This window comes from Micrasema longulum, unplaced genomic scaffold (assembly GCF_059751315.1).
Source record: "Micrasema longulum isolate JH-2025_06_02 unplaced genomic scaffold, ASM5975131v1 h1tg002066l, whole genome shotgun sequence".
In the NCBI taxonomy this organism is placed as follows: Eukaryota; Metazoa; Arthropoda; class Insecta; order Trichoptera; family Brachycentridae; genus Micrasema; species Micrasema longulum.
In genome coordinates, this window is record NW_028279233.1 from 30,176 (window position 1) to 58,072 (window position 27,897).

The 27,897-nt window shown below is 32.8% G+C and overlaps 4 protein-coding genes across 7 annotated transcripts in view; 2 read left to right on the top strand and 2 right to left on the bottom strand.

Moving 5' to 3' along the window:
- Positions 1-1,427, top strand: part of LOC148273117 (transcription termination factor 2-like) — a 28,864-nt gene extending 27,437 nt beyond the window's left edge. The window contains 1 exon segment of the mRNA XM_088239102.1: positions 1,149-1,427. Within this exon segment, the coding sequence (XP_088095228.1) occupies positions 1,149-1,302 (154 nt within the window). The 3' untranslated portion in view covers positions 1,303-1,427.
- Positions 1,428-3,808: 2,381 nt separating this feature from the next.
- On the top strand, positions 3,809-7,036 carry LOC148273118 (cilia- and flagella-associated protein 45-like). Its single transcript, XM_088239109.1, has 10 exons — positions 3,809-4,014; positions 4,307-4,508; positions 4,749-4,941; positions 5,019-5,154; positions 5,326-5,597; positions 5,677-5,855; positions 5,928-6,077; positions 6,165-6,269; positions 6,342-6,421; positions 6,739-7,036. Exons 1-10 carry the CDS (start codon positions 3,932-3,934, stop codon positions 6,917-6,919), a joined length of 1,581 nt encoding a protein of 526 aa, XP_088095235.1. The 5' UTR covers positions 3,809-3,931; the 3' UTR covers positions 6,920-7,036.
- A 1,363-nt stretch (positions 7,037-8,399) lies between these two features.
- On the bottom strand, positions 8,400-13,157 carry LOC148273119 (uncharacterized). Of its 2 annotated transcripts, none has more exons than XM_088239096.1 (4): positions 13,045-13,157; positions 12,075-12,967; positions 11,748-11,810; positions 8,400-8,574 (listed from the first exon to the last, which is right to left on the bottom strand). In XM_088239096.1, the coding sequence occupies exons 1-4, from the start codon at positions 13,051-13,053 to the stop codon at positions 8,556-8,558; spliced, it is 984 nt and encodes a 327-aa protein (XP_088095222.1). In that variant the 5' UTR covers positions 13,054-13,157; the 3' UTR covers positions 8,400-8,555. The 2 variants fall into 2 exon arrangements, with proteins under 2 accessions (XP_088095222.1, XP_088095221.1); XM_088239095.1 differs by lacking the exon at positions 8,400-8,574 and adding an exon at positions 10,580-11,504.
- A 4,765-nt stretch (positions 13,158-17,922) lies between these two features.
- Positions 17,923-27,897, bottom strand: part of CDase (neutral ceramidase) — a 45,869-nt gene continuing 35,894 nt past the window's right edge. For all 3 annotated transcript variants that reach the window (XM_088239097.1, XM_088239100.1, XM_088239098.1), the window contains exons 8-14: positions 27,721-27,843; positions 26,644-26,847; positions 24,499-24,726; positions 21,980-22,075; positions 21,695-21,862; positions 20,813-20,931; positions 17,923-18,176 (exon numbers count right to left, since the gene is read on the bottom strand). In XM_088239097.1, the coding sequence (XP_088095223.1) occupies positions 17,999-18,176; positions 20,813-20,931; positions 21,695-21,862; positions 21,980-22,075; positions 24,499-24,726; positions 26,644-26,847; positions 27,721-27,843 (1,116 nt within the window). In that variant the 3' untranslated portion in view covers positions 17,923-17,998. The remainder of the gene's footprint in view (positions 18,177-20,812; positions 20,932-21,694; positions 21,863-21,979; positions 22,076-24,498; positions 24,727-26,643; positions 26,848-27,720; positions 27,844-27,897) is intronic.

Sequence of the window (27,897 nt, forward strand, 5' to 3'; positions counted from 1 at the left end):
TGACGACTCAACCATTGATATTATTTTCATGAATATAGTGCATTTTGAAAAAAAAAATATACAAAAATGTACAATTTCAAGATAAATCGTCAAATCGCGGACTTCGTAGTTTAAGGCCAGAATGACACTGCTCGGTGAATTGCCGTCTTTAAGTCTGTTAGATCCTCGCGTAGTATTGATGCTTGGAATAATACAGTGGAGTACTTAAAGATACTGGTTTGTTATAATTATACTAATTAGTAGTGAGTTACATTCTAAGTTTAGATCTGTTTAGTCGGAGAGATAATTCAATAATGAGTTTGCCAGGATGTGATGCAGATAACTATAGATATGTTGTTGTTACTAACAACATACCTTCACTCCTTACAAAGTCAGTGTTGCTTAATGTGTCTGCGATTAAGAATAATAATTCACGTCATGCTGTCAGGAGTAAGTTTTTTTCAAAAGCAAATGTATTTATTATGAAATCAGAAATTGTTAAAAAAAAAAAAAAAATATTTTACATCTTCTAAAGGAATAAAAATAATAATTGTATCAATGCAGATTACCTCATTACTATTGAGAACTATTTTTACAATTTAATTAATATTGTAAAACTCTCCAGGTACAAAGGCGCTGAAAATAACGTCCTACTGCACTTGTCTGCACACAATTTTCAAATTGTAACGGAAATGGTACAACTTATGATATCAGTTATTACATCATCTAATACCAGCTTAAGGCCGGGAATAGATGTTAGATTTTTCCATACAATAGTTGGATCCGATATCTGATCTGGATCGGAAGTTGTTCGCCAAATAAATCCGTCGAAACAGTCAATTGAGTCGATTGGACATCAGACTCGTTTGAATTTAAAGCATTAATCCAATAGCAGCATTTTTTTCCTTCCGAATTAGCAGAGGCAAATATTCAATCGCTAAATTTTTTCACTATCCATGTTCGCTTGCGTGATATATTATGTTTTATGCTGATTGTAGTGTTTTAGACAGATCGGAAACGACTGAGACACGAGAATCAGACGTGTATTTGGTAAGTCGGATCCGATTGTCTGATTGCTGATCTGATCTTATTCCATCCTTAGCAATAATAAAAAATGAAAATACATCTAGCTATACTTTCCTTTGATAATTGTTATTCCCTTGTTACAGGTTTATGTGTGTGGAAACAGTGGAACAGAGTATAAAATTGATTCAGGACAAGAAACTGGAGTTAGCAGAAAATGCTCTCACTGGTGCTGTAATGACACAGTCATCTAAACCCTCTATAGAAGATCTCAAATTTATGTTTAACATGGCATCATAAATGCTTCGTGTATATAAAAGTTTAGTTATTATCTACCTCTTCTGTTGTGTAAAGCTTACTATTATGTAATGAATAAATATATATTAATATGTTATGGGATCATGTCAGTAAAAAAAATTGAATGTGTATTCCTTGTTATTATTACATGTCATATATCGCACGGAAAAAGATTAAGAAATAACCAAGCATGTTATAGTAAATTGTACATGTTTAATAAACATGTGTTTTTTGGGCCGATAAACAATTTTCATTTAAAAAAAGTTTAATAATAATTTAGATATAATAGATTCTACTGAAATGCTTATTTAATAATGTTTAACATGCTAACGTCTCATCATTCCACGTCCGCTCCCTAGTTGGAACATATAGTGTCTACGAAGATCCTCCGGGCATCTCTGTCGGCTGCCAGCTCCTGCGCATCCTCCTAAGTCAAGTTCGAGTCCCGTAGTTCTGACATGAGCTACCGACGAACAGTCGGCAGTGGACGTCAAGGACGTTGAGAACCCGATGCCTTGTAAAGTAGGCAAGCGTTGTTAAGTCTCTCAGAAGGCATCCACAGTATATGGCCAAGCCAACCTTATTGCTTCCGCTTCGTGATAGTCGTCGCCACATATTATTTACTGTGTCGGGGTGTGGTACCACGGTAGTGTCCTGGACTCGCGGATCAGAGGTCCGAGGTTCAAACCCCGCTCTACCTTTAATTCCCATTTCCTGCACTGATGTATTAAATCTTACATGTACACCTTCGAATCTCGTCGTCAAATTTTTCTTGGGAAACATTTTTATTAGCTGATTTCATAAAGTATGTATAATCCAAATATACTGAAAGATCAGATTGTATGTTCCCAATAATTATACTAGAGAGAGATCTTATGCACTGTTTTACACACCCAGAAGCAGTACAAATGAAAGTCTGAATTCACCCATTAATAGGGCAATTTACTTGCTAATAACGGCTTCTGCGGATAATATTTATCTATTTTTCTCTACATATCGGCAATTTAGCAGTTATCTGCTTTCTATTCATTAACTTCTAAATTATATTTACAGTCTGCATTACGTAATGGGTTAAACAGCCTGTCAAGTAACGCAGCCTACAAGTTTTTAAATAAATACACGCTTTATTTCCAATAAAGGCTATATTAAAGATATAGTAAATATTGTGTCACCCTCGACAAAAAAAGTATACACAATAAGAAAGAGATACATATATGTATTTTCTTAGTTCATATTATTTATCTGTGTAACTCATTGCCATAGATAAGATGGCAGCTGTCAATATTTATAGAATCTACCACATTATAATATAACTATGTATCTACTTATTCCTTAAATTGGATCGTATTTACAAACTAAGCTATTATCTGTTTTCACTGTTGCAGTGCGAAATTATCATGTTTTGGTAGAAGGTCCTAATAAAGAGGGGAAAAAAGCATTTTTTCACCACACATGACAAAATATTTCTGCGTAGCCAAGAATTAAGAATAGTCCAGAAACCGCATATGCACTTTAAACAGAAAGAGACTCAACTACTCATAAATGAGTAGGTTTACGTTTTGACCCATTAGTTTCTTTGTAGACGTCGCTCAGTATGCAACTCCTGATTTGAATTCAACTATGCCGTGTTATGTCCTTTTAAAGTGTATAAATAATGCTAGGATCTTAAAGAAACAGGATGCAATCACATTTCATGTGTAATTAGCAAATTAATGTTTATATAACAAATTCAATACTTAAAAATTGAATTATTTTTCCATCTCTCAAATTGTCGAAGAAACAAAATGGAAATTTCCTTAGTGTTGCCAGGGTAGTAAATTTTTTTACCCTACTTTGCTCATCTAATGAGAGAATTAATGAAAATTGGATCTCGGATTAAACAACTCTGTGGTGGACATTTGACCGACATTATCTTCAAAACATCAAATATTATTTAACATGATATAAAAAAAAAAACATTTTATGTAAAATAAAATTTGTTTTATATTTTAAGTTTAAAGTTCACTAATTCAATTACTCTTATTAAATGACCCTTTACTTATCTACTCTGTTGTGTCAATCAATATTTCCGCGTGCACAAAAAATTTTAGAGAAATTAACAGATTGCTTTTTTTTTACCTTACATTTGTGTTGTTTTTTTCCCCCATCAAGCAACATTACGCGGCGACCTCACGAATGCACGTGGCGATAGTAGGGCATGGTGGGGGAATTATTGGACACAGTTCGATGTATTCAAATATGATTCTACGCTCCTTCTGGACTATTCTTAATTCTATGTGCGTAGCATTATAAGTATCTGATTTGTTTGAATTTAAAAAAAAAATTCTTAGATACATACTGTTTCATATAGCTTTAAAAAAAATCCAAGTAGGTAATTTGTTTACTTTGATGACATTATTTCTCATTGTGTATTTTATAACAGCAACAAGATCTTAGCAACAATTTTTTTGTTAGTCCTGGGTAGTAATTTGTAATTTCCATAGCAACGTTTCTTTTTTCAAACTGTTTTGTCAATTAGTTCCCCATCAACCAGTAACACTTAGACATTCCTAATAATCTCTGATAACACTGAAAGATTCTTGATCAAATTTTGCTTTTTCTCTGGTTTATCAAATAAAAATCATCGTTTGAAATGTCGAAACTTGCAAAATTGAATAAAGTTAAATACGAATTTCAAAAGGATAACATAGTTCCGGGAACTTATACACTACATCGGTATGTGAACCTAATAAGAACCTTATAAAATTAAAATTGTTATTAAAAGCCCCACATGATGTGGTTGAGTTGCGATAATATTATTTTGGGATATTAAATGTTTTTCTTTTTAAATTGTACACATTTCATACCAGAAAGAAGAGTTGAATTAGGACATTTGGAATCACTACCACACCACAAAATAACTTACTCGCTGAAAGAACTGTTGTTTTATTTTTTCTACTCATCAACATAGGTTATTATTTTAAGTATTTAGTTGCTCAGAAATTTTGTAAATATTTTTGATTGACAGCCCGTCTCAATGCAATTTGAAATTCCCCACAAATAATAAACCCATCCACAAAAAATTGACAAGCACCTTCGAAGGAAAAGAGGTCCTCAAGGTTCCCCAGAATGATAAATGGAGAGATTTGTTAGTTCCTAGTAATGAGACCACCGTTTACCCGGCAGTGTGGCCCAAATGTGAATATGAAAGATTAAAAGAACAGGCCAGGGTAGGTAACAACTTTTTTATTAGATGAAAAATATCTTCTAATTTTGCGTGGTACATATCCACCTGTAACTTATGTATAGCAACTGAAATAGAATTTCTGGCAATATGTACTCAGAATTTTGACATAAAATTGGCAAAACTCCATTTTGACACCACCATTACTTTTACATCTCTTGCCTGAACTAGTTCTTTCTATGTATTATAATTAAATTAAAATTGTTTAAAACATTTCATTACTAAGGTGGTGACACTACAAGAACAACTTTCTGAAATTCAAGCTGCAGAAGATGAAGCGAAAAAAAAAATAGCAGAAAGTGAAGCCAGGAAACTGTTGCTGAAACGAACTCTACAGAAACAACCCGGACAAAAGGTAGAAAGTTCTGACGCTCAAGAGGTTCCTGACCAACTAGAACACATTCTCAAACGATCATCGGGTATTCAGTCTTTCAAAACTACATAAAAAATATGCATATACTTTTGTAGACCATTTTCTCATTCTAATTGTTTTCAGGTTTGAAAAATGAAGAATTCCAAGGTCCACGTTTGGCTAATCAAATTATTTTGGCATCAAAGTGTCACGCTATCCGCGATGCTCAATGTATTGAAAAGCAGATGATAAAGAAAGAGTTAGAAGAAGAAGAGAGAAGGTTCGTCTTATTAAAATGATTGAAAAGCATTGTAGATGTTTTTTTTAAATTGGTAGATCAAGATTTCCAGAGTTGGATGTCAGATATATAAAAAAAAAAAAAGATTTTGGTTGGCTTGAATGCATATTTTAAGCTAAAATTATTTTCTCAATTTTTGTATTTTTTCGGCAGACTTGATCAAATGATGGAAGAAGATAGAATAGCAGCAATAGAAAGGGAAGAAGAAGCGGAAAGACAAAGGAAGTCCCGCCGCATGGACAACATTAATAATATCAAGAAGCAGATATCATTAAATGAAAGAGCTAAAATGCTCGAAGCTGAAAGAATCGCCACGGAAAGCATTAAACAAAATCAAGTTGGGATAGCGACGCAACTCGATGAACTGGAAATCCTCAAAAGGAAAAGAGAGCAGTCAGATAAACTTAAAGAAATTCTCGACAGATGTTAGTTACAATTACTAAACAATAAAAAACATATAAGGTATGGGTAAACACACCGATTAAATTAATATTTTGTTTGTAGGCAATGAAGAACTCATGTACTTTAAACAACTAAAGACTGAAGAAGAACGCATTCAAAATCTACGTATAGAAAATTTTATAAAACAAAAACAAGAACGGGAAGCAAAACTCAAAGGGGATGCTGAAGCTGTTAAAGCTGCAAAGGAGAAAGGAATCGACGCCATATCGAAGGCACAGAAAGTTAGAAAATAATATTTAAAGTAATCCATCACATTTTACACCAGGTGTTTAAAAATTTCCAAAATGTTTCAGGCTGAGAAAGAGCTTAAAGAAGAGCTAGAAAACATCAGGAATCTCAAAATTCAAGAAGACGTAGAAAAAGAATTCCGTCGTAAGGAAAGAGAAGCAGCTATCAAGAGACAACAAGAAATGAAAAATCTGAAATCATCGAGAGAGCAGCAAGTCAGTAAATACAAAAATATAGGAAATAAGGAACCATTTTATTTTTCCATACCTATCTTTGTGTCACATTTATTCTGTACATTTTAGATTGCCGACATCCGGAGGCAAATCGCATTGGAAATATCCAGAGATGAAGCAATGTTCCATAGTATTGTAAAGAAAAATATGCAAGACATACAAAAAGAGGAAGATGTAAGTTTTTACCATTGTTTTTCCCATTTCGATATTTACCAATGAACATAAAACCTTTTTTTTTCTTGACAGGAAAAGAAAATTCACCACAATGAGGTTCAAAAACATCGTATGGACATCATTAAGCAAATCAATGACAAGGAAAGAGAACGGTATGGTTTTGCATTATATTTGTTTGACAATAATTGTAGTCTGCATTACTTTACGGGCTGTTTAACCCATCACATAATGTAGACTGTATATATAAGTTAGAAGTATTGTAAGTTAAGTATAAGTTATTGTACTATTTGGAATTTTACAGCAAAGATTTTTTACATCGCATCATTGTGTTTCTTGCTTTTATGTCTATGTTCTATCTTTTAAGCTATTCTTATTTTCTATTTGAAGCTTTTTGAAATACAAAAAATAATTTGAGGTAAAAATATATGTATACATAATATGTATCATTATATACATTTTTGAATTACAGAATTAATCTGCGGCAAAGAATGGCAGATGAAGGTGTCGCCCTGAGATTGGAGATAGAGAGGCAAGACAAGTTGGAGAGAGCCATAATACGACACAAAATAAATGAAATGAAAGAACAAAAGATAGATAAAATGTATGTATCCGAGGTTGAACAGCGCCTCGCCAAACTTAAGTATTATTGATATTTTGTATTGTGATACTAAAAATAAATTATCAGCACTTTCATTCACTCAGAGCCCAATATTGAACACGCTTTTTTGAGAACTTTGTAACTTTTGTGATTGTAACCTTTATATCAACTGTGTATATTATAATATAATAATATTTATGAATGATTTTTTTTTCCGATTCCTTATAAAATTGAAATGAAAAGGTAAGTAACCAAATTAAAAAAAAAAAGAGTAAAAAAAAACTATTCAAATTGCAATGGCATAAATTTTTAGGAAAATTTATGAAATAATAAATCATGAAAATACTGCAGTCAATGGCCTAACTTGAGGAAATATTTGATGATACAGGTTGTGGTCATATGTCGGAGGTTCCCGCTCTACAACAGCTTTCAACCAACATAAAACAGTCTCCAAGTTGAAAGATTCACAACCTGATTTTCATTTCCTTATAGTGATATAATCTCAGAGTTAAAATTCGCAGCCCGCTTATAAAGAAGCCCTTTCGCTCTTTTGTGTAGAACAAAAGCATCGGTTTAACAGATGCGTACCTACAGCCTGTTGTTTTGCTGTAAGCTGTAGCGAACTTCGTGATTGATAATCCTAGAATGGTTTTCGTCCGTATAACCGGGCTGCGAATTATTAATCTGAGGAATTATACAACCAACCACCTCACAACTCATTCAAAATGGCCCCCAAAATTAAAATTTGTAGGCAAATCATAATGTAAACGTTAAAAGAAATATATGGATCATCGCATCTTTCAAACACACTGGCTGGAAACTACTCAATTTAAATCCAAGACTTCATTTTTTTTTCCTTTTGCATGACAAAATGACACAATATTTCTGTGGCATTCGGGTAAAGAGAGGTCATTAAAAACTGATTGTGTACATAACCCATTTAATATTAGCTTTTCGGGGATATTAAATGGTTCTATTCCGAATGCCTGTAAAGTTTCTGTTTTATTTCCGCGGTTTGATCGTAAAGAAATATTAAATTTTCGCTTAATTAGTTTAAAAAAAAATTGATATCGATATGCGAAACTGAAGAAAGACTTAAGTCTTTATAAACAGTTTCGAGAAAGGGGTGGATGCTTTCATTGTATTCCGAACGCTCTCGCGCTCGTAGAAAACACTTGTCTCGCGTATTTTGTATGTAAACATGTGAGATTTAAAAGCTTTTTCTACAGCCGCGAGAGCGTTTGGAATGGCAGCGCTGGATTTCCTCAATTCTAGTGATGTGTACCTCCTTTACCTAGATGCCAGATTAAATTGAAACATTATTTTAGTTTCATCTTTTAGAGCGGGTATAGGTCTGCACATGTTAGTATAGGCATTATAACCAGCAAAATAATCATTCCCGGATTAGGTTTTTTGAACATGAGAAAACTATGGTAAATATTTATCTATCTCGATATTAAACATTAATTTTTCCAACTAGGATTATTTTCACTCCTTCCCTTTAGACAGAATGTAACAAAAGAAATAAAACATTTTATTTTTGTAAAATCATTTATTTTTGTTTACACATTTACATCTCGGTACTTCCAGCCGATCTCAGGAGTGGTGCTGAGAAAGCTTCGTTCTTGCGATTCCTCTCAGAGCAGTATTTCAGTTTGGCCACCTCTGGCCATTCCTTTCCTTAGTGTTCATCCTCCACTGGATAAGCTGCACAAAATAACACTAATTAGCTTTATGAAGCAGCACATTTTGACGGGGAACTTTAAATTGTTTTTTTTTCAAGGATGTTTTTTTAAGAGAAGAACTCGATTGAAAAAAATATACTGAGGGTAAAAATATATTAAAAGTAGATAAAGATGCTTTAAAAATATAATCAGAAAAGTATAGAACATGTTTTGTTTATTTCAAATTATTAATCTACATTTAAAACTTGATTGATCAGCATTAAACTCAAATTTGCAACAACTTCGAAAGAGAGTTAGAGAATTATTTTCTGTTAATATTGAGAGCAAGTAACAAAATATTCATTTTGAAACATTGAAGCGTCAAGAGTAATCTCTATTTCTCTTTAGATGTCAACAGCAATAATTATAACATGTAAGCAACTGAAGAACAAGGGCCGGAACTAGCTGAAATTGATAATTGGTCAAGTAAGGTCCTCCTTGCTGATCCAATAGGTTGGGGGGAGCTGAACGTATGTATTACTGCATGTGTAACGTACTATCAAGTCTGGCCCATGGCACAATGGACAATTGACTATGGAAGGAGCATGCACTAATTCTGTACGTGATACTAGCAACAAGTTGGTTGATGCCCAGTACTAATATAACGCAACTAAGGACTGTCGAGACATAACAGTCTGGGCTACTTACGATTGATTGCGCATAACGATTAACGCTCCTGAGTCAGCGGCCGTAATAACGTGGTGATCGGCGCTGCCGTTCCGTGACATTACCCCGCTAGTAGCCGCAAGGGATATACGCTCGTTGTCTTCATTCGCCGTGTCTTCAAACCGCTTCCGTGACGATATTTTTTGACTTTCAAACGATTCTTACGCTGAAATTATCTCAAATACCAGTTTTGTAAAAACGTGTAATCACTTGGCAGCTGCACAAACGTATTTTCTTTTATTTTTTGCAGAAAACACTGCCAGTTTCAATCGTCAAGTAAATTAAACGTCAAGTAAATATATAACAGTTGGTTATATGTAAATAGTTTTTATGCTATCTAAATTAATTTCAACATTTTTGCCAAAATTTTCCTTGAAATATTCACATATAAAAACATATGTGAATCGTACAAAATTACAAAACGTAATTTGGAAGCTTAATGAGGAAGTTTAGTGTTTTTTATTACAGTATATTGTTATTTTGACGCCAAAATGAATTTAAAGCTTTAAAGTTATTAAATCCCCACTTATATGACATCACTCTTTCTACCTAGTTGTACGAAATCTTGGGATTTTTTCTATTGTGGTCAAACGGGCGTTTATGATTGGCGAACTAATTCATAAATGATAAGGACGTAGGTGACGACGTGTAGTTAAACAGTGCATTACTATTTTTGAGTACGTTTAAATAAATTTGTCTATTTCTGTTCGTATTGTCCAAAATAACATTTTAGAAACATAATTTTGGGTAGCACTAAACTTCCTCATTGATTTTATTATTCGTGATCATCTTTACGATTTGAAAATATGGAAATTTTACACAAAAACAATAAACCTTCAACAACTTAATGAACTTTGTTCAGGTTTGCTGATTAATGCAGTTAAAAATATTTTTGTCACAAATTTTATAATTAATTTTACATGAATATTATGTAATGGCAGCCACGGTCATCGTAAGCTACAGTTAATCGAATAATCAATAATCCAATGTTAATTACATTTTGTTCAAAACTTGTGTTTTACGCTGGGTACAAATGAATTGATATTTAAAGAATCGGCAATTAAAAAAAATCAGCGTATATTAAAATTAAAAGTAGGCAAATAAGCACAGCTTGTTCATAATATTTATATTTGTTTTAAAATTTCAATGATTTTTTCTGGATCAATGAATGTATTAAGATACATTACCGATTACATATTTTGTTAGAAATAATAAACTGCCTTTCTTGCATTGAATTTGACAATTACTTCGGGGTGAAAGTACTTTACGATCTAGATTCTAGATGTTCAATTGTTCGAATTCTAACGGGTTTAAATAACAAATTTTGTTAAGATTGTGATAAATGTTTATTTCGTCAAACGTATTTTTACTGACAATAATATGATATAAAATAAAATTATATTTTTACTTTATTAACCTTACCATATAATAATACAAAATAGGATGGTAAATCAGATTCTATTAACTGAACGATTTTACTCTTACATCACATGAGCAAACATAAAAATGAAGGTTCGATAAATGGATCCATAAACCTAAACTTAAATTAAATTGAAAGACGCTAGGATTTCAACGCATTTTATTGAACTTTTCAAGTCATTCATACGCATGTCTTGTACAATAATGCAAATACCAAAAAAAATACTATCGGCGATAGCTTACACCTATGGAATATTCATGGTATCGTAACATTAATTATCGCAGGGAGTATAATTGTTTTTGATATTAAACATCCATGAGAATCCACGATTATATTTAAACATCAAATTATCACTTAACGCATAAAAATGAAAAACGCTAGATACAAATTGATTGTGTGCTATGTAAATAGGAGAGAAACGAAAAATACTAATTAAAATCAATGTAAATTTAAGTTACAGAATAAAAACAAACGAATACCCTCGTCGGGAAGAGAGATCTCCGCATTATAGAAAACTAGTTGCAATAAGTGGGTGAGTAATGAATTTAGCGTCAGGTACGAGTTTGTTTAAATGATATTGCGTTCCGCGGATAAATACTATCACCGCCAGTCGGCGACAGTGTAACGAAGACTGACACGAAGTTTGATCTCTAGCGTATAAAATATTCCTACAGCTAAGTGTCGTTACCTTAAGGACACAGTCACATGGAATAATAGTCTAAGGTTAGATTAAAGGGCTAGTTGCGGTGAAGTGTGCATCCTCGGGGGCTCAGTATCTGCGTGGGCCCCCCATGTCCCGGCCGCCGCGCCCGCCTCCTCCGCCGACACTAAACACAAACCACCAAACTGTAGCAAACTCCAGCCACCGGCTTCTATCCGCTTCCTCTGCGTGCGTACGCTGACTCTCTACTTTACAGGGAACAGGCAATGCGAGAACCGTGAGGCGGTCGCCGCCGAATGGATTAACTGGGAGCTAAACGCAAATGACGTGTTGTGCGGGCATCCGCAAATATTAAGTTTCTGATTTAAAAAACAAAAAAGGATGGATGGATGTGCAGGTGGGCACTTACCGGCCGAGGGGAGGGAACTGTTGGTTGTACGGGTCGCGATCTCCACCAAACCCGCTGACTCTCCTGAAACAAACAAACACATTAGAGCGGGCTGAAGGAAACCAGATCTGGGCAATACGGCTGTCGACGGTTGAAAAAAGCTACCGCCGACCGAGCCGGTCTCCGTGTGTAGTCTCGATAACTTCAAAAATGGGCCAACAACTACCTTTTGTTAAATAGATTCGAGTGTATCAGCTTCAAGCTGCTCGCTTAAAATTAAAATAATGTTGAAAGGTAACAAGGCACTTATCATTTTCAAAAGCTTAAAATATATATTTTTAAACTTACATAGGTGGAGATCTCCTGCTGTACATGTCTCCGTTGCCCATGTTGTTACCGCGAGGTGCCCCCCTGTCGAAAGCAGGCGGCATGGGCATGGGGGGCGGGCGCATGCCCCCGCTGCGGCGCTCCATCATCATGTTGCCGCGCTCCTCGGGGAACATGCCCCCGCCGCGTCTGTCCTCTGGGAACATGCCGCCTCCGCCGCCGCCGCCGCCACCACCCCCGCGCCGCTCGTCCATGGGGTACCCGCCTCCGCCCCCGCCGCCGCGCCTTTCGTCCCCGTACATGTTGCCCCCGCCATAGTTGCCTCCCATGCCCCCCCTGTCCATGAGGGCGAAGCCTCTTCTATCCTCGCCGCTGAAGCCGAGCCTGTCGTCCGGGTACCCGCCGCCCTGGCTGCCGCGCCGGTCCATGCCACGGTCGAAGTTTCCTCCGCCGTTCCGCATGCCCATGGGCCCTCTGCCCATGTCGCCCATGGGCGGGCGCGAGTCCCGCATGTAGGGCGCGTCCCGGCCGCCCCCCATGGGCGGGCCGCGCATGGGGCCGCCGCCGCCGGGCCTGCGCGGGCCCATGCCCATGCCGCCGTTCCTCATGCCCATACCGCCGCCGCCGCCCATTCCGTTTCTCATGCCTCCCGGGCCGCCGCCGCGTGGGGGACCGGTGCGTCCGCCTCCACGCTCCTTGATGCGGCCGCGTTCTACGGTGATCACGCCGCCGTTGAATGTGGTGTTATTGAGGCCTCTTATAGCGTTAGTCGCCATTTCCTCGGTCTCCATGTGTACGAAGCCGCACCTATTCATGACATCGCACTCCGTGACCCCGCCATAACTCTCGAATAGACGCCTAAGTTCCTCCGGCTTCGACCCGAGCGGTAAACTACCGATGAACACCTTGGTTTGCTAAAAATACAAACATGCAGTGAGTAAAACATGACTCAAATCGTAATAGATAAACAACAAAGCAAAATAAGACTTACCGGAACCATTTTCCTTCCTTAATTGCGTTGCCAAAATCAGGACGAAAAGCGAGGAACGACGCAAAAGACGAGAGTGATTCCAAGATGGCGACGGAGACTCAGAGAAGCGACTCACCGCGAGCGTCGGTTCAACAAACTATATGGCCAAATAATCTTATTTTTAACAACCAGATACATGATAACGACGCTCGTTATTTAAACCGGGGCCTTATGTTAATTAATTTTAAACTGTCCAGTGTTTCAAAAAATAGTACAAATTATTTATTTATTCCAAAAGATATGCTTAAAAATTGCTACGTATGAAAATAAATGGTTTTGGTTATGTATATATATTAATATTATATAAGATTCAAAAACAAAATTTTATTCAAAAGGTATTTCAAAAGATAAATATTAGTAAAAGTTAATATGTCCAACAAAGTCGTGTATAATTTTTTTTATTAAATATATATTTATTTAACAATATAATATTCTTACGTTTTTTAAGTAAAAAATATTTTCACTTTATTGTCTGTCATTCCAAAACAAAAAATCCGATAAATTAAAAGCTGTAGATATCTGCTTTTGAAGAACCAAAATTGTTTAAGACATTTTCCTGGAATTACAGTATTTAAAATAATTTTAGAACGTTTCTTAGCTTGAAATTAAAAAACAGATTGGTGTATTAATATTATAAAGTTATATTTTCGATATCAGTTTGAATACTACGAAAACAGTTGATAAGAAAATTTATATCATTTATAATTAACTTATTTATTAGTTTGGGTAAACCATTAAGTGTTTGTGAAAAATTATATTTCATAGTCTGTTGACTAAAATCAATTCCGAATGTTGAAAGTGATGGTTTGCAAGCCTCGATTTCCTGAAGAACACTTGCGCTGTGATTAACGTTTTTAATAAATTCAGATACTTCCATTAAACTGTTTATAGAGGTTGATAAAATTTGTAATTTTTGAGAAATTTCTGGGTGATTATGAACACTCAGAACGTTAAAAAATCTGTAGTTTTTCAATAAATACTCGTGTTTCATCGACACTCGTCCAATCAAGTAACCTAAAACAAACGTTTCATAATTAATATCATTCAGAATCTGTATGTGTGTTTTATCCTAAGAAGTTAATAATTGCTTTGTGTTGGTGCAAATTGTCACCTTGGTCCCTAGTAACTACCTACCTTCATATTATTTATATTACATTTTATTTGAAAAAAAAAAATCTTTTAAAAAGGTCTATAATTATTTATAATTACACCTAAATCATCAGTAATTTACCAAGAAATATTTTAAATATTCGTGTATTAATGTAGAATTTTTCAAACAGCGAAGAAGAATTGATTGTAATGAGCATACAAAGTGTGTTGAAAGTGTAGATAATAAACAAATGAATCGATGTTGATACACAAAAATAGGATTTTAGTAATACCTAGCGTTATTTTTTAGTGGACATTATGGAATAGACCCAAAATCTTTTCTGTCATATGGCTTGTAAATACTGGAATTAATTTGAATGACTAATGAACAGATTATTTTATACCTACGTCGTGCGTTCGCTGTGAGCAAATAATATCGTATATAAATATGATAATCCACAGATTTTTGTTGAGACATGAAAATTATAATTATCAAACTTTCAGGGTCAGTTGCACCAATAAATCTCAGTTATTTTTCAAAATTAAAATGATTGTTGCAGTTTCGTCAAAATGAGCAGAATAAGTGGTTTTTTTCATGCAATCTGTTTTATCCAGTTTGTAAAAACACAACTATAATTTAACTTTTTTTTTTGTCTAATTGATTCTCAGTCAGTGTATTATAAAGTAAATATAATTAAGCATTCGTAAAAAAACCCACAAAAATTAGTTATTCATAGCGATAAATTTGGAGAATCGCTGATTATTGTGTAATATAGTGCGGTAGTAGTGTATAGGTGCCATAGGTTCTCACCTACGTAATCAAAATTATCTTTAGAAAAAGAAAACCAAACACAACGGAAAATGATAAATAATAAACCGAGACGTTCGAGATGCGCCTAAGACTGACTTCAATTTGACATTGGCTTATCTTTATCTTTCAGCTTTCATTTTTGTACATTAATATTTAATCGGTTGTAATAATTAAGATACTAAATAAATAATGCAACAATGAAAACACAACGTACCTCCAAATATACCTAGAAATCCAATTACAAAAACAATGCTTATACATAATCTTTTTCTAATGTATTCTGATTGGCCACAACTTCCCGGTTCCCGAAATGATAGCACTCTATCCATTTCCAGCACAGTATAATATACAATTGAATAAGACTTTAAAAATTAACGCAATATTTACGTTTTCATTATATTCAAACTCTTTTAATGAAGTTGTGTAAAAATAGATTCCGCGCGGCCGTAAATATTCGGATATTTAGAGAGAAATTGGAATCATCCCGGGTAGGTAAAGAATATATTATTTTCAGACATATACACAGGAGAGTACTCAGTATGAAACACAAATGAAGGACGCAGGCGCATATATTGTCTTCATTAATTATTGCAGAATTTAATTGATATTCAATGTTTACGAATGTTTCAGTTGCTTATATTAATTTATTGTAACCCATTTCATTTAATTTCACTATATTCAAGGAGTCCTGAAAAAGCACATTATTATGTTTATAATTTTATTTTCAATCCATCCCCCTTATAAGGATGATTATTTGGTTCTAAACGTTGTGGAAAAAAAATAAAGCATACGGCATAGAAACTAAAAAAAATAACAATTATTAGTGTAGTACTAAACCCATAAAATTGTCTACACATAAAAAAAACCTTTGTGTACTCACTAAACTAAAATGATATTTCTAGATTTGTCGATCTAGCGTAAAAAACTGTAAACTTTAACCCAAAAATTTAACCGTTCAAGGTCATTCTAGTTTGGCTGTGTTTTCAATTATGTCTCTAAGCCACCGTTAAAGCTATTTTATTTATTTACCTTGCTATTCAAAAACGCAGTAACCCAACATTAAAAAAAATTTTTTTTTTTTTATCTCGAATAAACCGAACACACATCGTTTATCAAATGTTTTCTAAGACTAAACGCGAGAAAAAAACATCCAGGACATGTTGTTATGTGATTTAGAAACATACCGAAGGACATTAATAAAGTTTCATAGGTAATACATCTCACTGCACATGTCATAAAGTGACATATCATTGATTAATTTTATTTTTGGGGGATTTAAAAAAAAGTTTTTAGCTGCTAGAACTTTATGACTCCATGTGCTTTGTAGCTGCAAGACGTTTGGTAATATTAGCTTTTATATTAAGTAAATTAACTAACTAAATCCATTCTTCCCATTGAATAATAAATCTTCCAACTATAAATACCTACCTACTGTATAAATCAACGAATACCTATATTTGTAGTCAGAGATAATGTAGAACTATTACTATTTGTAGTGTAGGTAGGTAATGACAATACAAAGACGGGCATCTGTCAATTTGTCATCTAGATGAATTTGAGCTAGCTGTGAAAAGACCTAAATTATATTGTTGTGGTATTTGCCACAATTAATATAGTGTAAAGTTTCCGCAAACCAAGTTTTGTAAAATTTCCACTGAAAATAAACGTAAAAATGTCATTTTTCAATAAAAAATTATAAAAGCGCCATCTATGAATAATGAATTAGTTTCATATTTTCGTTTAGAATCGCTGTTTTTTCCTTTCAATGTCTTTCTCTATGATCATCGTGGTTTCGGATGTGACAGGGTTTTATGAACATTCTGTATATTATAAATAAGTGTCAGCAACGTATCATGTGTATTTTTATTATTTATTTATTAAAAATATAATTTTGTCATTTTTTTTATTCTATTTTTTAAGCATGGTTTGAAATTTTTCAATTTAATATATTTGTTTCAGAAACCTGCTACGTTTGAATTTTTTAAATATACCTTATTACACCATCTACCAACATACATTACCTGTTGTCCGAATATCTGCATGCACATTTATTATTACTCTTTTTTTTTTTACAATGTTACCTGTCTGATTATATCATTTTCCTGTAGATCATCAGAGATTGACAACCATAAACAAACAATAACCATGTTTCGTTGATAGTTTTCAAGTTTATGGCGGGTTTCCGATTGTTTTTAGATTTTACGAGAATTTATATATTTTTTCTTCATGTGTTTTTCTCATTATTTTGAAAGTGTTTTTTTTTACTGTTCAACATACACTGTTTTATATCAGTAGGAATAGGTAGGTACTATACATAATTTAAATCGATTCTTGTTGAGTGATTTGCAAATATTTTTATGTGTAAAGAAAATTTTTTTAATTAATAGAAGAACTTTGAACTTTTTGAATAAATAATAAAATTTTGAGTCAGTTTATTAAATTATTCACATAATCACAATCACTATATTTTTGGTTGAACTGCCTAGTAAAAAACATATGTATGTATTGTTTTATACTTATTACACTTCAAAAAACACGTTGGTCTTGTGGTGAAGTGATCAGGACGTTTACCTACCATGCAAGAGGTCACAGGTTCGATTCCCAACACGGATGACATGAAATATTGATTTAAAAAGGTGTTTTTATGCAAGAATATTTCATAGTCCTTGGATTGGCACGTGAAGCGTCAGATTGGTCATCTACCTTCATGTAACAAAAAAATTATCAAGTTACGCTGCGATTAGTGTATCGATTCAGTGCCCTATGAACCATTAGATGCAGAAAGGAAATGAAGTAAAAAAACACGGAAAAAATCATATTAGAACAAATTCAGAATCCCATGCCCGGTTTCCCAATATAAACCCCAACACGATGCAGACGATAACTTAAAAATACAAATTTCTTTTGTTCGAGATTTATTTTAAAGTAGAAATAAAAGATTTTGTGTTTAAAAATATATATTTATGTGGTAGGTACATTTTAAATATAGTATCAAATTAATATAAATATTTTTGGCTAGTATATTTTGAAGGATTTTGAAGTTCCCATATAAGATTTTGTAGAACCTAAAATGTATCGAAAAGATCCAAAATGCTGTATACGATACGTTCCTACTGGTGTTTTGTCGGACACTTCCCAGTAAATATTTACTCGGCTAGTTCCCAGAAACATAGAAGTTCTCTCCCAAACAAATCTGAAATACGACATTATTATTTATTACTCAAAATTGTAATTCAAATCTCACCCACCGTGTCTAGTCACTAAAAAACAAGACTACAAAAGTAGGGGGCGAGGAGAGTGCTTTTATATCTACAGCCGAATCTCGTACCGGTCCAGGTTCTGAGAGAACTAGTTGGAAGGGAAGCGCTCTTATCGCACCCCCCCGTCCTGAGTGCCACAAGTCTAAATGCGTCAAACTGAGAAAAACAACTTTGAAGATTTTGTCATTGGCAATTTTTGACCATAAATCAGTATAAAACAATTTACTTAATGTTTACTGTAATAAACATTCATTAACAACAATTAATTATTCAAAAATATCTTTGATTGTTATTGACACTTAAAAATATGTTAAGACTGACGCAGTTTGTAATTATGGTAGTCTTGATGAATTCTAAAAGATTATAGATAATATCTTTTTAGTTATGGCAGTTTGGCACAGTGTACCGTATTTTGCGGACGATAAGACGCATCAGACCATAAGGCGCACCCCAAAATTTATCTATCAATTTTTAGAAAAAAAAAATGTTTCGGACGGTAAGACGATCAGTTTTTGGTTGAATTTTCAGAGTAAAAAAAGTGCGCCTTATGGTCCAAAAAATAGAGTACTACGAGTATATTTCAAATTCTATTAAATGTCATACTTAACTTAAAACATTTTGAAAAATACTTATGGAACCCTTGACGGGGGATGCGTTATAATCTACAAGTCTAACAATTGATCCTTTGAATATCTAACATTCTCATTAGGTAATATGTATATTGTTTAACAGGCAGAATAAAAAAAATATACACACCACAATGCGGATGTTACTTGATTGTTATTATTGTTTTGAATGTAAAAATGCTCCAATGTTTGTTTGAAAAACAGCAACTGGTTAATTCTTTAAGTAGTGTATTTACAAAACAATATTTTAGAATAAATTATTAATTATAATTTAATTAAATAAAGCTTTTTAAAGTTGATTGGAATACTGTTTAGAAAATTCTGTAGTTAAAGGTTTTAGATATTTAAAAAAAAAATGAGTTAGATTAAACTTCTTAGATTTTCATGGCCGTTCGGATGCACAATAAGTTTTTCTGAGTTTTTATGCCGTGTGTCGTTTGAACTATTCACCGACGTTTCTGATCGCATTGCAACGTTCATCCTCAGGGTTGATGTATAAGTTAGATAGTGGTATTGAGAAACTAAAGAAAGTCTAGAATACTTGTTTATCAAAACGGAATCTAATGATTTCAACATTATTTATAAGCGCATTTTCATGTGTATACACATCTCATAAACAAAATACAAAGTGCATTTTCTTTTCAAAGTTGTATATGCAAGAGAAACATCATTATAGATTTAGACTAAATATGTTTAGTATAATTACACATTTAAAATTAAACTGATGGAACCCAGATATTAGAACTGCGGATAATGTTAATAATAAATCAGTTATCGTTATAATCAGTCAGTCCTAAAACCATCTGTACAAAATATAATCAGCATATTGTGATCTAACTTCGCCTATTGTTATTTTAAAATAATTAATTAACTTAAAATAATTCAACATAAATAAAGATATGTAAATTCTTTGAAATTTCTACAAAATGATCTTATTGTCCAAAACTTTCCACAAACGACGACTGCATTCAGGAATTGATTAACTCCAATAAAAGGCAAACACCAGCAATTCATTTTGAAGATAAATTTTACACTTTTTGAAAAATTGTTAAGTACATTGTTTTGTGTGTAAATAAATGTTTATATTATCGTTGATTGAATTGACATTCACTTCATTACACTTCATGATGAATTATTATAACAATAAAGACTTTGTTATTGGTGTAAAAATTATTTAAATGGGTTTTTATTTTTAAAATAATTCATTTTTTAATCCTTCGCTTAGTGTTTTTAAGCAGTTATCCTTGTAAAAAAATACAGGTCGCATAGTGATATCACTGTACCTGGACAATAATCCAATTTCACTGTACTTATATAACGTAATATCATATTTAAATACCTATGAGAGATTTGATATTTTCGCATATTATTTTGTAAATACACATAACTGAAAGAAGTAATCATTTGTTGTTTCTCAAATCAAACATTCGAGGTTACTGACCATATTATACAGTACATAACATTGTAAGGTAATTAATTACTAAAACTAGGTAACTTCGAAATCAGCATTTTTAAGTTACCCATTAAAAACACATATTTGTTTCTTCTTCCATGAATACTAGAAATAGGCAAGTCGTAATTCATCATAATCATATAATGATTATTTGAATTTATGACAAGTCTATTTGTAGCTTTCATGGAGGAGGATAAAAAAAGGGGTTTTAATGGGTAACTCACAAATGATGATTTTGAAGTTACTTAGTTGGAGTAATTACCCCGCAATATGATATAAAAAGTATGTGGCACAACAAATTATATTATACTATGTATTGCCCTTTATTCTTCCTCCTAAAATACATGATGCAGTTAAAATGGTTACTGAGAAACGGGACATCTTGTAAAATACAGAGTTAGTTCCCCAAACATTAGAATTAAAAGCATTCAAAACATGTAACAATTATGTAAAACGTGATTGTTTTATGATGAAATAGACGTTTTCAAACCTCGTTTCCCAATGAGCATCGGTGGCCACAATTTTCCAAGTAGAATCGACTTCATTATACTTTTGAACAGTTAAGTAAGTTCCTCCAGTCATCAAATTGTTTCGAGGGTTTCCCGAGACCTGCAAAGAAATTTAGTTACCCAGAAAATTATTGCTAAACTTTTATATATATGCAAGGGAAAATGTAATCATTGCAGAATGAGGAATTTCGGCCCCACGGGAAATTTGATACAATAAATGTTTTCTTGCGCCCGGTGAAAATTAAAACAATCGTACAATTTTAGATAAGTACAGTATTTTATTAAAAACGAACTTCTTTGAACGATGTTACAGTTCATATGAATCAACCAATGATAAGAGAGTAATGGAAGATTACCGGTTTGCTTACCGTCAACTGATTAATGGGCAGAACTGATCGAGAATAAGTGGAAAAGAACCTCTGATGTCACACGTGGAGTTATTTTAGAAATACAAAACTTTGAAAAATCATCGGGCCGATAATACGATACATGAAAATTTTAAAAACTACTGAACTTCCTCATTGTCAATTTTTAACACACTAATCTCATTTTTATTTGTAGTTTGGATCAGCTATTAAATTATTGCTCCTACAAATTATTTATTTTATAAAAACACATGGCTTTTTCGTTATGTTTATATTTTATTGTCACATAATGTTTTTAGGTATCTACTTGTTATTTGGTAAGATAAAAAATATTTAGTGCTAGTTTATTTTTAAGCCCGGATAAAAGGAACAGTCGTGTTCTGAAACTGGTCAGCATAATAAATTTATTTTAGTGATTTAAGTAAATACGTAGTTATATTATTTTCTTTAAAAAGTTCTAATGTTTACATTACATTATGATTTGTAAAGAAAGCTTACAAATTTAACGTGAACAGTGTCTCCACTCCTATATCTGGTCTGCGGTTGGACTAAACATTCTCCAAATGCAGAGCCCCATGGCGCAATGTCAAATATAACTGGGCCCACTAAAGAAATGAGATCTTCAGAAAAGTCATCAGGAACTGGTCCAGGGTCCACTGTCTTACCCTGAAAAGACAAATGTGCAATGAATTCAATATGTACTACTTTTAATCTGAAAGTTTTCTTGAAATACCTATTCCATAAAACATTTGGTTACTCGAAACAAAATTTTATAATATTTACCTCTATTATAGATTTGGCGAGTTGATCAAACTTATATAAATAAATTGCAAGTGTGTTTGGTCCAAAAATGGTTGACGCCGCTTCATATCTTTGGGCCTGAAATAATAAAAAAAGTATGAAAATGTAAATAAAAATTAGTCTAAAAAAGATATAGTTTTATGGTTTATGGAAGAATAGAACATGGATTTTTACCGTCATCATACACCCCTTTCCACACCTGATGCATATGGCACTACATTAAAATAACAAATGCAGCCTGCTTGGATCGTCTGTCACCAAGCCACCTTAATGCATATACACTGAGAGTCACACAGAGAACCATGGAGCGAGCGATGCTGGGGATGAGTTTTAGAGACAGAGTTGGAAACAAAGAGTTGGCTGAGCTAGTCAAGTTGCTTACAACCCAGACGATAGATAGACAAAATGCCTCCTGGTGCCCTCGGACTACTACTAGAAACCCCGGAAGAACCGGCTCTGCTGGAAAGACGATATTGAGAAGCATATGGGAACGGCGTGGATGCAAATAATCTAAGACCGTTCGGCATGGAGGAGGCCTATATGTTCATGAATGAACGGCTACAGTCTGAAGAAGAAGAAACCACCATTATAACCCTTTAAAGCGCATTTTTTATGATTATAATTACAACAATATTTTCACGTCATATTAAAAACTTTTATTTTTACAGCAAATTTCTGTTCAGACAAAACTTTGAAAACAATGAAATTTAGTTTTTTAAAAAGAAAACTTTATTCATAACAAAGCTAACCACGGTGTGTTTGGTAAGGTGATATATTATTTTCCATAAAAATAATAATTTCCTTGAATTGTTGTTTATTTATTGGTATAAATGAATGTTATTAAACAGTAAAACTATAAACTAATAACAAAATAAGTTTGGCCATAAACAAATGAAGGGTACCAGGATATAAAGGATGAATGTCAAAAAGGAAGTTTTGAGATATAACGTTTTTAAACCTCTTGGACATTAAAATAAACTTATGAATTATAAAGGAACCTGCTTAATGTTATGAGCCTATTATGTTTCATATCATCTAAAACGGTTTTCATTTAAATTAAATATTTGCTCTTATTCTAACATTTAACTCACTACCACCCTTTTTTTTGTTCAATTATCTTAAAAAATAGAGCCTTTATGTCAAATTTTATTAAACAGAAATGTCGATCATGTGAACTACCGTCAGGTGCCATTATTAAGAGAATGTGGCAATTATACCAATTGTTTGTTTTAAGATTACTTCCTGCCTATAATAAAATGAGCATAAAAAACAAGTTCAATACAATATTGTATGAAATATAGCCCTAATTGTAGATGATCTCAGAAGCGACCACTTTACCATTTGCGCATTAAGGAATTAAAACTAATACTTCATATCGACCCTGTCAAAAATCAAACCCAGGACCTCAAGTATGGTAGGTGAATGCACCGACCAGTAGACAGTAGAATAACACAATGAGTTTATCAGGATTTTCATCTGACAGTAGCTTTCTCGTTGAAAACACGCATCAAGGGTTCTGGTTTTATTTCACACGCAGAACTGCAAATGGCTTTCCATATTCCCACTCAAAAATATTCCTAGTTTCTGTTGTATTATGGATCAAAAAAACACATGTATTTTTCAAATTTTTATCACCTTACAATCAAATGTATTGTTATGACATCCAAGAATGAGAATTATAAATTTGACAACGACCTTTGTACCACAAAGTTGCATTTATTTATTAAACATGTTTAACAAAATCGTTGCTATGTATATTTTCAATTCACCATATCAGTAAATTTATATTCATAGTTATAACTAAAATCATAGCAGGTAATGAGAAGGTTCAGTGCTACTAGAAATTCAATATAAAAAATATTTTCTTAGACATGAGGTAAAAATTAGAGCATTAAATTGTACAGTCAACTTTCCTAAAAATGCATTAAAAAAATTAAAAATACCATTTTAATAAAAAAATAGCTACTTCGAACGTCACTAGTTCTTCAAATAAACCAATGATAGTGTTGTGATAGATTTTTGTTTACAGGAAGCCAACTCACCAATCAGCGGAACTCACCAAAGAGCACTTGTGACATACACTAGGATTAATTTAAAAATTACAAAACTTAAATCGTAGCGCTGATAATACGATACATAAAAACATTTTTTAAAAAAAAGTTTGACAGTCTATAAACAAATAAAAAAAACACCTAATTTCCTAATACCAATAATAATTGCAAAAATTGTACAAAATTATTATCATTAGCATATCGTCAGTGATACTGCAATACCACGTAACTTTATTTTTTTACAAAATATTTTTACTGCATAAATTCGCTCTAGGGACGAAGAGCTTTTGTTAGTTTTAAATTATTGATATTTTTACTCTAAATAATAATAATAATTGTTTTTTTTAGGTTCCCCTGTAAAAAGTCAAATTGATAGTTACGAGGTATTGCAGTATCACCAACAATATGTTGAATTCATTATAATGTATACCATAATATTATAAGTCTTACTTGGTACTCCTCGTGGGTTGTGATGTAGCTGCTGTAGGCGTTACTGAGCCCGGCTATGACAACCTTCACGTCCTTTCCGGCAACAGCGAAGGTGTTTGTCAGGACGTTCCTCATCCTTCTCCCCGCCATGGTGGTGAACTCTCCGGGTACCCCCACCAACACTACGTCTCCCAGGAGAGCTATCTGAGTGGTTATTATATCCGGCTGCCATTTGTATGGGAACGTTATCTAAACATAAATAAAATAGACATTTATTAAAACAATCAATAACTAGGGATTGAGAGACCATAAACTAATTTCATTTGAAATTCTTTCAGTAGTGGATTAACACTTAATGTTGTTATTATAGTGTGACAAATATTATTTTATGTATCAGGGCCTCGACTACAATGGGAAGTTAACATTTATCTTCAATTTTATCTACAAAGTAAAATTAAGTTTTCTGTATGAAAAGCAGAATATTCATGTTCAATTATAGGTAACCGATGGAGATACTTTAAATGTTCATGCAAATAAACTCATTATCATACACAAATATCGGTTTTTCTTTATAGACAGTTGAAGATAACTCTGTTGACTTCCCACTGTAATCGGGGCCCTCGTCTGTAGCTTTCGGCAGTAAGACAATCAGTAGCTTATATACATATGTACATTCCTCAGGGATCACACTCAGGTTTGATTTAGTTTATTTTGTACATAAATGATTTGTCAATATTTTTGAAAATGTCGAGATTTTTATGTTTGCTGGTGACTTAAAAATGTTTAAAAGGATACATAGAGTAGCAGCCTTGTTTTACAAAAAAAAAAAATAGATTGTCTCTCTCTTTGGTGTAAAGGAAACAACCTTTCCTTAAATATTAGTAAGTGTCAAATAATTAGATTTAATCTTTCAAAAAAGACTCATACTTTTCCTTATTCACTCGACAGTGTTTTGCTTCTGTAAAGGAAGTTAAAGACCTAGGTATCATATTTGATCCAACACTTTCTTTAGTATTCATATAGATTATATATCCAAGAAGGGTATCCAAATGCTTGGATTTGTGTTGACGTCAGCAAAAGACTTCAAATAAATATTACCATTAAAAAAATTATATTGCCCATTGATTAGGGATCGATTGGAATACAATTCTTCAATTTGGTCAGTATAAATTTATTCGGTTCAAAAAATTTAAACTGCATGTAAATGCGAGAAAATAGAAACTATAATTTTCTCTTCTATACATTGAATTTGCTTAAAATTAGTCATGGCAGAGTAATTTCTATTCTTGTTATTTAGTAAGACATTATAAATAATCTTTTTAATGTTCCTGATTTGGTCAAATGTGTCTATTTCAGTGTACCTAATAAGCCAATGAGGCATCATATTTATTTTAGATACATTAAAATCTCTTAAGTCAAATTTGCACATTAATTCTCCGTTTCCGAGAATTCACTCTCTCAGGAACAATCACACAGATGAGCAAAAAATAAATGCATTTGTCACAACTTTAACAAATTTTAAAAATCAATTAGGTACTTATTGATTTTTAAACAATTGTGTACCTAGTATTTTTGGTTGTTTTTTTTAATTAAAAAATATTTTTTATATAGTAAATTATTTATGACCACCGTATATGTAAAAGCCCTTAGGAAATTAATAAATAAATCAATTTATTATGTGCCGCACTGTATGTATGTAGATATGTATCTATCGTATTATGTAATACGAGTACACTGTACGTCAACTATACTCGTATCAATATTTATTATAATATGTAACTGTGCGACCGATATTCAAATGTAGATTTATTTTGAATTTTTATTAATATAAGCAATAATATTAATAATAATACTATTTAATTGACAATTCCTGTAACATTTTTTTTAATTTTTTTTTTTTTAACATTTTTTTTTGCACCACAACAGGCCAGGAGGCCTAATTACAGTGGTGAATTACATCACAGAGCACCCAGGCTTGAGAAAAATCACATTTTAATTTTTGTGTTCTCACCGGGAATCGAACCCGGAACCTTCCGTGCGTGAGTCAAGCGTCTTGACCACTACACCACGGAGGCCGCCAACTACGGGGAAGCCTCTCTAATTAGACTTTATGAAAATTATTTATAATATGTATCTTATGTATTTTTAAAAATAATATTGACTCACCCTTCCTGTGGCAAGAAGAATCGGCTTAGGATGTTGACACTTAATATCTTCCGTAGTAGGTTTTGCTAGCAAGTTTCGAACAGAATCCCACAGTGGGTTACCAGTGGTGGTACCCTGACTGAAGTTAAATGCTCCCGGCCCATCCGTAGTTCCTGCAGCAAAACTGTACCCCATAGAAGGTGAACAGCCATGTACCTTTACTTTCTAAAATCAAATAATAAGTATTCATAAATTGATACAGTCTGGGTCTATAGCTATTAGCTGATGGTTCTTTACTACAGTGTTCAAAATATTAATTATTGAGAATCATCTTTGCAATTAAATTTTCATTGATTACATCCAATCCAAATGTAATACTATTTATTTTTTGATTTGTTGCATAATATACAAACATATTAATTATCAGAGAATCTATATAAAACTAGATCATTTTAACTTGAAAAAGGAGTGTCCTCTGGTTACGTTAGTCTCTGTCTGACATGGCTTAGCTTGTTCTAAAATGGAGATTTCTTGTGTTTGAAATAAATTATAAGTAGTTCTATGTCAATATTGAATAAATATTATTTAGAAAATTAAAACTACTTAATTATAAATAATAACTAACTAAATACAACATTTAAATCATATTCCATAAATTTAAAGTATTAATAATTATAAATGTATACTAAGAATAGATAATGTCATTTGAACATAAATAATGTAGTACTAAATGTGATGAAAACTTACATAAATTAATATATATAATAATATGTGTACCAATGATATAAAGATGATAATTTTTTATTGTAATTTTTTATTTTTTGAAAAAATCTCTGGCTACACTATTTATGTGTGTCTAAAGTTATTTTTCTTTTGAAATTTATATAGCATTTAGAATCCTTTATATCAGGCATTAGGTCGTTAAATATTTGTATATTATTTATAAATAATTATATATTGATTTAGCTTTGTGCATTGGAAAAGCGGACGAAGAACCCAGGGCACATGGTTAATCTTGATTTTCAATTTTGAGTAGTCAATGCAGTGATTTCCAGGTTTCATTAGTTGTATAAAAAAATGAGTAAACGAAAATCTAACCTCCTCAAAGAGTCCAGTTTCAGAATTGTAATTAGGAACTTCAGTTTCTGGCATATTAACAAATTGGTGAGCTAACTTGATTGGTCCAGTTATCTCGTGCTCATTGGGACCTTGGAGAAGTCTCTGCAGGAAAACAGAACAGTAATAAATAAAAATTTCAATGTACAAAGAAAAACA